General features: G+C 45.2%; 1 protein-coding gene across 4 annotated transcripts in view; it reads left to right on the forward strand.

Annotated features, from left to right (window-relative positions):
* ARMH3 (armadillo like helical domain containing 3) overlaps positions 1 to 13,448 on the forward strand; it is a 127,434-nt gene that overhangs the window by 89,123 nt on the left and 24,863 nt on the right. For all 4 annotated transcript variants that reach the window (XM_064463986.1, XM_064463987.1, XM_064463988.1 and 1 more), the window contains one exon: positions 4,238 to 4,316. In XM_064463986.1, the coding sequence (XP_064320056.1) occupies positions 4,238 to 4,316 (79 nt within the window). The remainder of the gene's footprint in view (positions 1 to 4,237; positions 4,317 to 13,448) is intronic.

The raw sequence follows: 13,448 nt of genomic DNA on the forward strand, positions 1-13,448 counted from the left end.
AGCCACTGCAGAAGCAAGCCCTGGTGCAGTGAAGGCAATGAGAGGGGGAATGCAACTCTCCTGGAGGTACCCCTCTATCGTCATAGCTCCAAGTGAAAGTGGCACTGGGAGACATCCCTGTTTGGGGGGAAAAAAAATAATAGGGCCCACATGGAGATTCCTCTGTTTCTCACCTTCCAGCCCATGTGTTTCTGAGGGAGAAAGGACTAGTAACAGTCACTTCAGGACTGTTGCAGCCTCAAGAACAGCCAAAGTAGAAACTTTCCACCAGTCAGAGCTTTCCAGTTTGCAGAGGGCAAGAATGCCCCATCATCAGGTGCTGTTACTCTGATCATCTCTGTCCTGCAGTCTTTTCACCCTAGTTTTTCTTGATCCTATCTGCCCTTCTGTCTCCGTTTCCCTGTCTCTGTGCTTCCTTCAGTATTCTTTTCTGTGTTTTTCTATCCTTGGTTTATCTCTAACTTAACTCTGAGTCGTGACACTCAGTAAGTAACAGCACTGTTATGTTTCTGTTGCCAGCATGCTTTTTTCAGTTTCTGAGCTTTCTTTATTCTCTTGAATTTGAGATTGTGGGCTCTCTGGGACAGAGGCTTCCCCCCACTCTGTATTTGTACAACACCTGTTATAGCAGACCCCACTTTTACTTTCTAATAATGTGATTAATACAGCTAATCCAAATAAATTATTCATTGGCACTTAGGTTCCCACATCAGGGTGGAACACTTTGGGTTTTTTCTGCAGTTGTTCCCTCCTTCCCAAACAAATAAATAAATGCAAGTGTTCTAGGATGTTAATCCTGAAGAAAATACAGGTTTGTATGTGTCTTTGTGTGGCTTCTCGCACCAGGGTGTCTAGGTAGCTTGCTCTCTGAAGAGTTGCATGAAGACGTGACAGGAGAATGCATGTTTTTTCTGAGAGCACTGGCATGGCTAGTGTGTAAAGGATTCTCGCTTGGGGATCGAGGAATAAAGAGTGGAGATCACTTGTGGTTTTCCTTGGAGCATTAAGCATCAAGCTGAGACAAGCCATTGGGAACCTTTTTTGTTTTTAATTCCTGAACCATTGTTTCACCTTCTGCCTGTTCAGCATCCTTCCCTTGTCCAGTGACAGTCTCCTCTCTTGCCAGTTGACTGCTGAACTGTGGATCTGACAGTGTCTGGCAGTGTTGCTAAAGTGGCATCTCTCTAGTCCCTAGAGAATTGTGTCCCAAAAGCACTCTGAAATTTGTATGACAAATGGCAGCCAGCCCCACTGGGAGACTTATGGTGTGGAAATACCTAAGTGCATACACTATCACAGGCTAGTTGGGGAACTGCAGTGTTTTGTCTTTCAGTTGACACTTTACTGTTTCCGTCCTGTGTTGAAAATGCGAGTGCTTCATGAATACCAAACACAAAGGGTTTGTTTGGTTTTGGGTTGTCTTTTTTTTTATGATTGATATGAAGAGCTCAGTAGAGCACATCACATCACAAATCTTTTCCAAGTGCTTACATGCTCCCTTCCCCCTTCATAAAGGTCCTGGCTGATATCCCAATAATCAAGGCAATCACAGTAAAAACAAAGCATGGCCGAGGCTCCGCTGTTACGTGCTGGTGTGTGAACTAATGATGGCAAAGCCGCTGTTCTCTTGTCTGTAAGGGGGAGACTGTGTTTAAAAGCTCCGGTCCCCTGTTGTCTCCAGGATCAAATAAATGCCTGTGGAGAGGCAGCTTTGCAAAGTGAAATTCCAGCTGTTACTCAGCAGCCCAGGAGGCCAGTTGCCTAAAAGTATGCCCCAGGGACAAGATGGATTTTGAGAGATGGAAGAATAGCAGAGACATATCGGTGCAGTTGATGCAGGAAGGCGCTGCTATTGCCCAGCAGCTTGGGCTGGGTAATGATGGAATTTCCCGTAGCAGATGTGTGAGGAGGAGCTGTACCATGTGCAAAGCCTGGTCTTGGTAGCATACGCTGGGCAGTAAGAACTTGGCTATGCAGAGCCAGGACTGAATCCAAGCTCTTCATGCTCCTCTGCCCCAGGCTGCTTGCAGGTTCAGGAAAGCTCTGCAGAAAATCAGGTTGGGAAGGAATTCTTTGCAGTGAAAGAGCTCTCTTAAAACAAATTTAACAGCTGAACTTCATACTCTAGTCACTGAAGAGTTGTCCATTCACCTTTAGGGAAAGGGGGAAGGAGACTTGAATTATTTCTCTTCCTTAATGTCTGCTGATTCTTTCTGCAGTGGCAGCTGGTTGCTAGTTTTGCTTTCCCTGGGTGAATCCCAGCTGTGATTGCAGGTGCCGCTCCACTAGCTCAGATCTGAGCAGGGACTTGTGAGCAGGCGGTCCATGTGTAAGTGCTTCACAGCAGTGGATACAAATGAATGCTAAATCTGTTCCCTGGTAAATGTTGGAACCATGTGAGTGCACTGAACCCCTCCGAGCTGCCAAACCTTCTGTCAAGCCAGAAGTTAAGTTGTTGTAAGTCTGTGTTCCCTTTTCTTTCAATAGCTTGTAGTCTGTCCTGTAGGAGTGTAAATATGACTCCATCCAGGCATGAAACATGCAACTTGAAAGCCACAGTGTTCGAGAGGCTGGGTAATGGAGAGTGTGATTGTGACTCACAGGAGCTGCTTCTCTGGTCAGATTGAAATAGGAAGAGTCTGGGCATGTCTCTACCTGCCTGCTTGCCCTCCTCTGGAGAAAGGAGGGGATGGGAAGCCTGGCAGGGACCCTGCTGAATTCACTTCACCGATGTGACTGTCAAGGCTGGTGAGACTGCAGAAGCCCCCCCTGTGATAAGTACGTGCTGATGCTGCAGGAGCAGCTGCTGGAGTGACTGCCCCTGCACAAGGACTGCATCTGTTGTGTTGATGAGGTGTGTGCCTGGGAATGTTGCAGTGAATCTGCAGACTGTTTGGGGCCTTTTGTTTGTGGCTGTCTTTTTTTTTTTTTCCTTCTTCCACTTCCCATCCCCTTCAGAGTGTTTTTCTTTACCTGTGTGTTTAAAGAAGTAAGGATGTTTCCAGGCAGGTTTTCTTTCCACCAGCTCTGATTGGCATGAGTGAATATCACTTACTCTTGGACTTGGGCAATAGCTCGTAGCTGTGATGAGATCTGGAGAAAGTAACTGAAAACCCTTCTGCAGGGGGAGGTGTAGGGAGGAGGGAACCCATCAGAGTGCAGCAGAGGGAGCTGGAGTGAATTTTCATGCTGATGAATACGAGAGTGAAAGCCCTGACTGCTGCTGCGGTGTAATTTGGCCAAGCAAGTGTTCTCCAGGCACCATCAACGCACATCTGTGCCGAGCACTTGACGTGGGCTGTTCCCATCGTGAGCATTTACCTCGGCAGTGGGTCTCATGAGTAATATCCCAAGTAGACCAGTTGCAAACCCTAGCCTGGGGAGACTTTACTGTCTTGCCATTTGTCGTCTTAGCTGCACCTGACAAGGAGAGGAGAGGCTGAGGAAATACTCCAGCTGCAATTTGATTTTTCTTCCAATTATTTTACTTTCAATTTTAGATTTCTCACACCTGTCTCTAGATCCACCTAGAAGGGAAGGGGAGTATGTTGGTGCAGGCAGTAAGAGAAATGAGGCAGAGAAGTAGGAGTGATCAGTGTTTCTGCTGTCATGTTCGGGACACTGGCATAAGTTACCTCTAATGATTTAAACTGGGGCTGAGGACTAAAGTCATTATAGGAAGAATTCAAAGTAGTGGCTGCAGTGATGGATGACTACAAGTAAGAGCCAACTACAACATCTCAAACATAGTGGAGACGCAAAGCAATAAACCATCAGCTTCAACATATCAGGCAACAAAGTTCCATAGACTAAAATGTCAGGTAATAACAATTTTGGAAGCAATGAGGAGATGCAGTTCTTGAGCAAGGATGGGGCAATAATGGCCAGGATTGCTGTGTCTCTGCTGGAACACTGAGCAACCTGCAGCCTGCTCGCAGCAAGGCAGTGATTCCCTCTGCCAGAGTGGCGAGCGCAGCCCTGTATCTGCTGGGACCGATGCACCCGCACGTAGGGCAGTGCCTGTGCTTGCCATTTCCAATGAGCTTGTGACTGAATCTGCACTGGCCTCTCAGCAGGGAGTGTGCCTTTGGCAGAGCAAGCAATAGAGCGCAGTGAGGAAGGAACTACTTCTTGCAGGACTGTGGCTCCATGTGCACTGACTCAGGCTGGCGGGGAATTTCTGCCGTATCTCTAAGTTGGTCCTGAGACCTCTGAAAATTTCCGTGCTTTGTTTCAGAGCCATCATCAATCACTTCAACCCGAAGATAGAGTCTTACGCTGCAGTGAATCACATATCACAGCTCTCCGAGGATCAGGTAAGCCAGGCGTGCAATGACTTTTTCCCATGTTGACCTCTGGAATATGGGTGTTTAGGAGTACCTTGTGCTTGCTGGGACTGATGATGTTGCAGCAATATGAGAGGTGAAGGTGGGACCCTTGTGTTCCTTGTTCAGATGTGGGCAAGAGGAAGTAAAATAAGGCTTGGTTTAGCTAATCTTGCCATCACATGCAGACCTCTTGATCTAGCAAACGCAGAAGGATGGGTATGAATGATGAAAGTACGCAGCATTGCCAGCAAGTGTGTTTGGAGACTGTGAGGGTGCTGACGTTCAGGATGGGGCAGGAAGTTTTTTGGCAGCAAACTTAGTTATTGGAGAACTGTTAGGCATAGCTTGATTTTCTGTGATATCAGGGAAGTAGAACTCAGGCAACAGTTGGTATAGATTTTCTACGGTAATTGAATTCAGTTGGCTTAGATTTTGAAACGAGGTGGTTTTTAACAAAGAGGGTGACATGGTTAGGTTTTCCTTCCTTAATTTGGCCTGGTTTGCTCTCTTCATGTTCTGCTTGTATTGCATAAATGTGTAAACGTGGCTTTTTGAAAACAAGGACTGTGCTTGGTTTCAGGAAGGGAAGAGACAGCCTATTTCCCAAATTAAAACATTGGGATTATATGTTAATCACTTTGGCAGAGGTAAGTGACTCTGCAGGAGCCTGTGGTGGACAAAATACCGAGCTGCCATGTGAGCTAGGGGATCATCCCAGACACAGCTGCGTCAGCACCTCTGGACCTTCCGGAGAAGAAATTCTGTACACAGTCTAGGACAGACCTCATTTGAGCCACCTTAGATCGTTCCTTCCACTGGATGGAATCCCATGCTTTTGCATGTTAAAAGGTCCTGACTGTATCTTGTTCTGCAATTCATTTCTCTTTCTGTCTGTGATATTTTTACTCATTACTTGATGACACTCTTCCATGCTTCCCACTAACCTTTTCATTTATTATCCTACTTAATCTGTAATATGTAACACCCTAAAGTCTCAGGTTGAATGCTGTACTGATGCAGTAGGGAAAAAATGTGGACCCTGCTGCTTTTTATTCTTGTCTTGATATAGCTGACTAGATGAACACTGGTTTTAATTTACTCGATTTTTCTGTATTATTCTGTCTCAGAGTCACTGTACCCACAGCTATGCTTTGTGATGGCTCATGTTATCAATCCTCCTTCATTGATGATACACTGATTGCATCAACCCAGGCCCCTAAAAAAGAAAAGCCTTTGATAGCCCAATTTAAAACTGGGGGCTTGGATAGAGGGGAATTTTGCATAGTGTTTAGGTTAGTCTGAGAAATGAAACGAGCTTTTCACCGTCAGCTCTGTGTAGTATTCATCCCCCAGCAGTTCAGGGAGGTCAGGTTAAATTCTTTCTTCCTTGTGTGTTATTCTTTAAATAAGATCTCTAGCAGCAGGCAGATAATGAAATCAGTGCTGATGCATGGAGCATTCTGAGGAAGATGATTAGGAAGTTGAAAGACAGGTTTCTCTTTTTTTTCTTTTGTCCCTTCATGCTTTCTCTCAACATAGGGAGAACATCAGACAAAGGAAAGCAATAATAGGCCTTAGTGAACTGCAGAGAAATAACAGAGATGTCAGTGCAGTGAGGGACTGTGTGGTCTCAGTGAGGGGGTTCAGTCGGAGCTCTGCAATTTACTGCACAAGGAGGAGAGGGATGGAAACTTCTTGCCTCCACTTTCAATTAGCCAGTGAGCTCAGGTCTTGTGTTGGACTGTGGCCTTCCCTCCGTCAGGAGCCATCCCACGTGGTAAGCTCATGAGAGGTAATGGTAGATGGCCGAGATCAAGGCCAGGGTCTGGCTTTTGTGAGGTAACAGAATTTGTTGGTTTCATTCTGTGTTAGCTGTTCAGCATGGGGTGAGGGGTCAAGTTTGCCTTTTGGCTGCTGAAGTTTCTCCTTATTTTCCTTCCAGCTGTACCTTTTGTTTTTACATGTGTGTTCACTTAATTCCCCTTCTCTCGCCATAAATATTTCTACACAGAGTCCACCTTCCTTTCTAGCCCTGTTTTTTTTTTTTGAAGTGTACTACACTGAAATATTTAATGCTGACATTTACCTTGCCTGTCCACACACCAGTCCCAAATGTAGCATCTGTCATTCTCTCCTTTGAGTTATTTCAATAGTTTGAGGAGACTGATATTTCTTTACTGGAAACATTTATTTTTACAATTTTGAGGATCAAACTTTTATTTTAATGAAGCTTTCCTTCCCAGATACTAGCCTTTGGCCAGCTTCTCATACAGTTGCTCCTACTCCTCTGTGGTATCTCAGAATCTGCTATTAATCAGGCAGGTGCGCTTTGACATAGCTCTATCTGAAGGGGAATTTCCTGCTGCTCTGAGCTGGTTCCAATTCACCTGAACCTACTCAGCTTGCAGACTCTTGTCTGAGCCTGCATCAAACTTGCGATGCTGCTTCCTGACTGTTCTGGCACCCTGCTCATGTGTTAGATAATTCTTTTTAATTTTTTTTAATTTTTGTATTTTTAATATCCTTAAAGGTGGCAAAGTAATCAACTGAAACACGTTCTATCTTTTTATTCTCCTAATTCTATTGAAGGCTTTATTACCTTGTTCATCACTAATGCCTATTACCATACTCAGTCTGTCACTTCCTTTTTTATTTATAAGCATTAATGTTAACATTATTACATGCTGAGGAGTTTTGTAGGCCCTTGAAAATTATGGACATGGAATTGTTTTGAGGATAGACTGTTAATACCTCTGTACATCTTCAGTCCTAAAGATCTCCAGAAACCATAGTTTGAATATACAGATCTGTGCTCTAGACAGGTATTTGCAAGACTTCCCGGAACAGCTTTGCTGGCTGTTGTGGGGTTTATCCAGTTTTCAGATCAGAAATACTGGGAAGAAACCTTTTTCTTTCCATATTCTCTTGAGCAAAGAGTGGGAGATTGCTTGGAGTGAGCAAATGCCATGGATTTGATGATGAGCCACCTCAGTCTATCAACACCATGTGATCCTTGCCAGTGTCACAATGCCAAGAGTCTACTTGCCAAAACAAACTTATAATCTTTCCTAGTCATTAGCTATTTTGACCTTGCTGTAGTTCCTCACCATGAAACAGGAAATGTCTTAGTCATTGGCATCTTTCTGCGCTTGCGAAGTTGTTAAGCTTCAGTGTTAATTTGTGCTTTTGAGGTATTCTCCCTCTCAACATGTTTGGCTCCTGCATGCATGTCCTTTAAGGAATTGAAAGATGCTGCACAGTCAAAAAGATGGGGTTGGCCAGTAACTCTCACTGTTACTCTGAGACAGCTCTTCTGTGCAAGTGATTATTCCCATGTCTTCAGAGATGTTTGGGTCCTTTCAGACATCAAAGGGCAAAATAGCCTTCTGTGAAATGAATTCTTAGGCTTATCTGAACCCTCCAGATGACTGGGCTCCCCATACTTAATACACTGGAGGCAGTAGACTTTCTTGTGCTATATCTGATCTGAGAAGATCCCGACGTGTTTTCCAGCAGAAACAGTTGCAGAAAACAGGGTCAAGGCAGTGAGAAAACAGCAACGCAAGAGTTGCTCCAGAAGGGCCAATGCACACAAACATAAAGACTGACAACACAGGGCACGAGTGGTCTGGATGGGGTCTCACATCTGCCTTTTCTGGATGTGAAAGAGCGGTGTGTAAGAAGGCAGCTCTCTGCCTGATGGTGATGTAGCACAATTATTCTACAAAGGCTAAAGTGAGAGGAACCCTGTACTTCTTTCAGTGAACTCTCTTTAGAGCAGGAATGTCTTGTGGTGCCTTGTATGCCAGGCAAGTCTTGTGCCAATTTGCTGGTGATTTAGGAGCAAAATTGCTCACTAAGGTCTCCTTTTCTCTTTGTCCCTTGGTCTCACTATGATTTCCACTCTAAAGTTCTTAAAATTGAGATGGCAGACACGTAGGACTGATGATGCTTGCTCGCCAGGAACATCTATGTGCTTTTTCAAACAGAAGCCCCTCTTTCTTCCCAGCCACAGCAGGGACACTAGGTACCTTTGGTTTGGAGGTTGCATAAAGTTCAGTGTGAAAGATGGTAGTGAACACCTGTACTGTGTATATTGGTCCAGTAAGTGCAGATGGAAAGTGCTGGGAGCCAGAACAGATTGTGACAGAAAAACAGGACAACTATCGCTTTTGAAATTGTGACAAATGACTGTAATACTTGGGTTGTTCCACATTGTAATACCTTTATAACTCGGGTAACTGCAATCAGTTTGGTCAGGCAATCTCACAAAGCTGTTTCCCTTTCCTTGAGGTCATACTCCAAATGGTGAATGCTTCCCCCTGCCCCCGAACATGGCCTTTTGTTACCTGGTGGGGCTTCGAGGGACTAACCGAAAGTGCGGCTCAGGGAGGCTCCACCAGTGACTTGCACAGAAAGTCACAGAAGGATGCGGTTGGTTTTACATGCCCCAAAGTATTCTAACTCTGAGCCATTGATGTCATGGTTTATTCAACTTGTTCTGGTTTCTATAACTAGCAGCAAAACCACTGGCAGATACAAGACACTTTGTTCTTCTTTTAGCACTGCTGGCAGTGGCATTAAGGGTTAAAACCTGTTGTGTGTGTGGTATTTTTAAATGCCAAGTACCATCAGTGCTAGGTACTAATACGATAAATCCCCCTAATCTCTTACATTAATATAACATGTTGTGAGGCCTCCAGAAATACTTTAAAATGGTTTTGGCATAATGCTACTTCACTTCTGAAATGAAGTGAGCTTTAGAGTAGAAAGTATCTAGCTTGCTAGTGTGCCATGTTGCACACAGTAGTAGGAATGTGAAACTCCAGCTAAGGGGTCACCAAGGCAAGGCCCTAACTCAAAGCTATTACATTTTTGCAAATGAGGCAGGGATGTTGGGTTTCAGGGTCTCATTACAGACACCTACTCATGATTAATGGCTTGAAACAGATTTCATTGTTTAAACAGAAGGAGCTGAGCTGCACCAGGTGAAATTGGAATCCCACATTTAAAAGGGTCTATATAAAAAAGTCTCCTGGAGTTGGCAAATTGCCAGTTTGCCTAGCTGATGGAGTGGTTCTCTGGTTTAGATATCTTTCTTTGTTTATTTGTTTGGGGGGTTTTTTGTTTACCAGAGAAATATCCCTGCAACTTACTAAAGCCTCAGACTGCTTTATGCAGTGTGCCAGACTGAATGGGTCTGAAGAGGCTTCAAGGACTGATCAGCTTTGCCACAAGGAGATTTGAAGCTGGAGGTGAGCTTTGGAACAGTGACTTTGTGTTGTGGAGTGTCTCTTATTAACATGTAGAATGCAATAAACTGTGTGTCATTGGAAGGGGGGACAATGTGTGGTAGGCTATTAGAGGGACAAAAGAAGAACTTTGTTTTTGAAAACACCTGCTGCTGGAGAGATATAACCCTATTCCTCATTCTCTGAAATCCCAATAAGAAATGGGAGAAACCTTTCAATTCTCTTCTTTCAGGCTTGACACAGAGATGCCCCGGCATCCTGCCCGTTCCTGCTAGGGGCAATTAGCTGCTTTCTGCCTCTCGGAGGCAGCATGACCCTGGATCACCTTGACTGCTCCCAGAGCAGAGGAACCTTTCTGCCACCCTCTGTGCATTGCAAATGCTAAGAGATGTCTTGCTTTCTGCTACTTCCATGAGCTGTCCTCCTGGGGAGATTGGGGACTACCTCAGAGTACAAACCAGTAACAAGTCCATTAAACTTCAAAGCAAGGCTCACCTTCAATTCTTGCTGCTGTTTTCATATCCTTGCCTGGCTGTTGCTAGTACCACAGGGACTGATAAGGGTCTGAAAACTGCTGTAGTGTACGTGACCACCAAATGCTGGGGACTTGTTTTGGAAGAGCTGCCTTCCGGAGTTGCTCCCTGCTGTAACAGGGTAAAGTCTTCTGGAGCCAGATAAGTTTCTGTGCTGGGGCTACAGAGGCAACACTCGGGGATGTGAGTTACAGGCCTAGCCTGATTCACAACTGGGAGTGTGCTGGGCAAGAGCTAGAGGTTTAACTATTACGATAAGCTCACAGTCCATACTGTGGAGACAAGCTGATGTTGCTCTGGTTCTACTGCCTGTCCTCGCCCCCGGTGAGTGTGTTTCACAAAACACATCCTAGATGCTTGGTAGATTTGTTTTATATGTGGTACTTAACCTGGAAAAAGGGCTGCAGGCTGGGGTCTGAACTCCTTCCTAGCTGTTGCTGTGCTGCCTTGAGCAAACCTTGAGCCCTGTGTCCTCCCGAGTGAGAGGGCAGTGAGCGTGGAGCCCTTGGGGAGTCATGCAGCGTTTGAAGTGCTGCGTGATCTGCTGGGGAAGGCACAGCAGTGTTACGGATTGCCATCACTGCTAAGCGCCTGTGCAGGGCAGGGAAAGCTCCGCAGAGGATTGCAACAGAATGATCAAAACAGTCTGCATTTATGAAGATTAAATTACAACTTTGCACATCTGCGATTAAAGGAGGAGCTGTCAACGGCTGACTTGTGCGAATGCACAATTCAATTTGCATTTTGTAAAACTTCAGATTGAGAAGGGTTTTTTAATCCCTTGTGAAACAGGAACAATAGATGCTGGCTGTTGCCAGGTGCATGATGCACATAGATACCATGCTAACTTCTTTTATCAGTCTTTGTAAAGCTGGATTTATAGCACTATACTTTGTTGCTCTAGTCCTGAGCTCCACCCTAAGCTTCCTTACACTCATTCATCTCTGCTTGGGAGTCCTAAAAGCAGACAGGCTATAGCCTGCTGTGCCGGTTCAGACAGCAATGTGGCTTTGAGTAACTGTTCCTACAGTCAGATTCTCCTCTCACAAAAGGGGGCAGGCTTTGCAGTGGCTGCCAGCCGTGCTCGTTCTGGGGCTTCTTTAAGGTAAAACTCCTGCCTTCAGAGATGCTACTCTTCCTTCTCTCTGGTAGTACCCTGCTGTAACAGATCGTTTTTCTGCCTTCGTCCTCTCGATCCTCCAGCTCGAGCTGCAGCTGTTTCCCTAAAGTGACAAATTGGGTCATCATTCTGATTTCAAAGTGGGAAGCAAATTGAGCTTTGCAGTCTCCATGCCTCCCAGAGCAGGAGAGTAAACGCTGCTCAGCCTAAAGGTGCTGCACCTGAACAGAGCTCCACTCAGCTGGAATATTTGTTTTTTTGGCACTCTAACACTCGCTATTTGGATTTTAAGACAGTAAGTTCAAATTTCTTGTCTGCAATAGGGTGCTCAAAGGCAAACCTTTTGATAGAGGAGAAGGTGGCATCTTTGATGTGTGTCACTTTTTCTGTCTTTGTTGGAGATCTGAGGCAGGCAGTGGGATTGCTCAGGGAGCTAAGAAGTGTCATTCAGAGACAGCAAGTTGGGGGGGATGGGTGTCCAGAGAGATGGAACTGGGGAAGGTGGTTCTGGCTCAGCCAAGTGCCAGGGGCTATAAATCAATTCCAGTGCCTTAGTCAGAGGGCGCCTGGATTCCCCCATGGCTCAGTTAAGGCACAAATAAGCTCCTGGGAAGCTAAGTATTGCTAGCAGCACATGCTGTTTCAGCAGCAGCATCTGCCTTGTAGCTGGCACGAGTGTAGGCCTCTGGAGGGATATTCATAGCCCTGTGTTTGCTTTCACCTGAGCACCTGTTTGCAGGAGTTCCTCTTTCACTTTTTCCAAACCATGGATTTATGTTCTCTATCAATAACTGCTTGACAGCAAGAATTGCTAACAGGGAAAGTATATTCCAGCCTCCTAGACAAGGAGCTGATGAATCAGCCTGGACCATTGTCTGAAAGTACCTAGTATTTCTGAAATAAGCTGATGCGACCCAGGAACCATCACTTACATCAGTGTTGACTGGTGTGTCACAGATGCATCAATGTTAGCTGTAAACTAGGAAGCTTTTCTCTTCCATGAAAACACAGGTTAGTTGGGATGACCTCTGTCTGTAAGACAGTAAGCATGGAAAATCCGCTGTTATATTCTTAACATCTAGATAACAGGAGGTAGTTTCTTGCAGACTGATATCTAATAATGTTGTTTCCAGTAGCCCCTGCCATATGCCTTAGCCTCCTAGTTGGAAACTTTGCCACTAAGTCTCACTGCGTGCAGAACCCCACTAATGAAATATTGCTCTTAAGGCTTATTTGGGCACAAAACCCATTTTTGTTCCCCAAGGGTATTTTCCTCAGCAGTTTTAATTCAGTAGAGTGCATCTGGTTTTGAATTGGGTGTAAAACCAGACACCAAATGCTGTTGAAATCTTACTCTTAGACTTCCTGACTTCTCAGAAAATGCTGGATTGGGGTCCTGTGCAGAAGCTGTAGAGGTAGAGAAGTTCTTGTGACTGCTTCTCCCATTTGTGGTGGTGTGGGCAAGCTCCTGACCCAGAGATGGACCAATTGCATCTCTGAGACAATGACAGGGCCTTGTAGTGAAATGTGGTGACAGAGAAGGACATCGCACCTTCTGGCAATGAGATTTAGCATCAGGGAGCTGGCGTGATGTGGCTAGCTAACTGTTCTCGGGGTGCTTTGGCTTTGGGAAGGTCTGTACTACCTTTTGCTGCCCAAACTGAGCTGTCCTGGAGCCCCATGAGCATGTTAACACAGAGGAAAGCTGGAAATAGTAGCATCATGGTGATACTGTAAGAATTTGTTTCTCTGGGGACTGCTGTCAACTCCCCTATGGTTATGTTTCTTCAGCAACATCTGTGAATCAAACCATTGGTCTTCCTGCAAGTAAGACACCAGTCTTTTCACTTAAGCGTTGCATTATCCTTTGCAGCTTCTACTTCTGTGAAAATTAATGTTCCAAACCCAGGATAAATCAATCCATATGTGAATATAGAGGTCACACAGAGCCTACCCTGAGATGTCTCTCGTTCTGCCGGCAGTTCTCCTTCCAGGTGTTTAAAGGAAGAGTGTGCTCAGCTGGCTAATGAGTAAGTCTCCCTTCCCAGGCCCCTTCTGCCCTAGAAATATGTATACTCATCACCAAACCTAGATACTAGCATTTGATCAGCTGTGTCATATCGGTGGTTTGCTGGAGTCGGGCATCTGTCCAACTTGCATGAAATGTTGGCTGTTGCCGTCACCCTAAGGTTTATCAGTGATTTTAATAGGAGGA

Source organism: Phalacrocorax carbo, chromosome 12, assembly GCF_963921805.1.
Source record: "Phalacrocorax carbo chromosome 12, bPhaCar2.1, whole genome shotgun sequence".
Taxonomy (NCBI): Eukaryota; Metazoa; Chordata; class Aves; order Suliformes; family Phalacrocoracidae; genus Phalacrocorax; species Phalacrocorax carbo.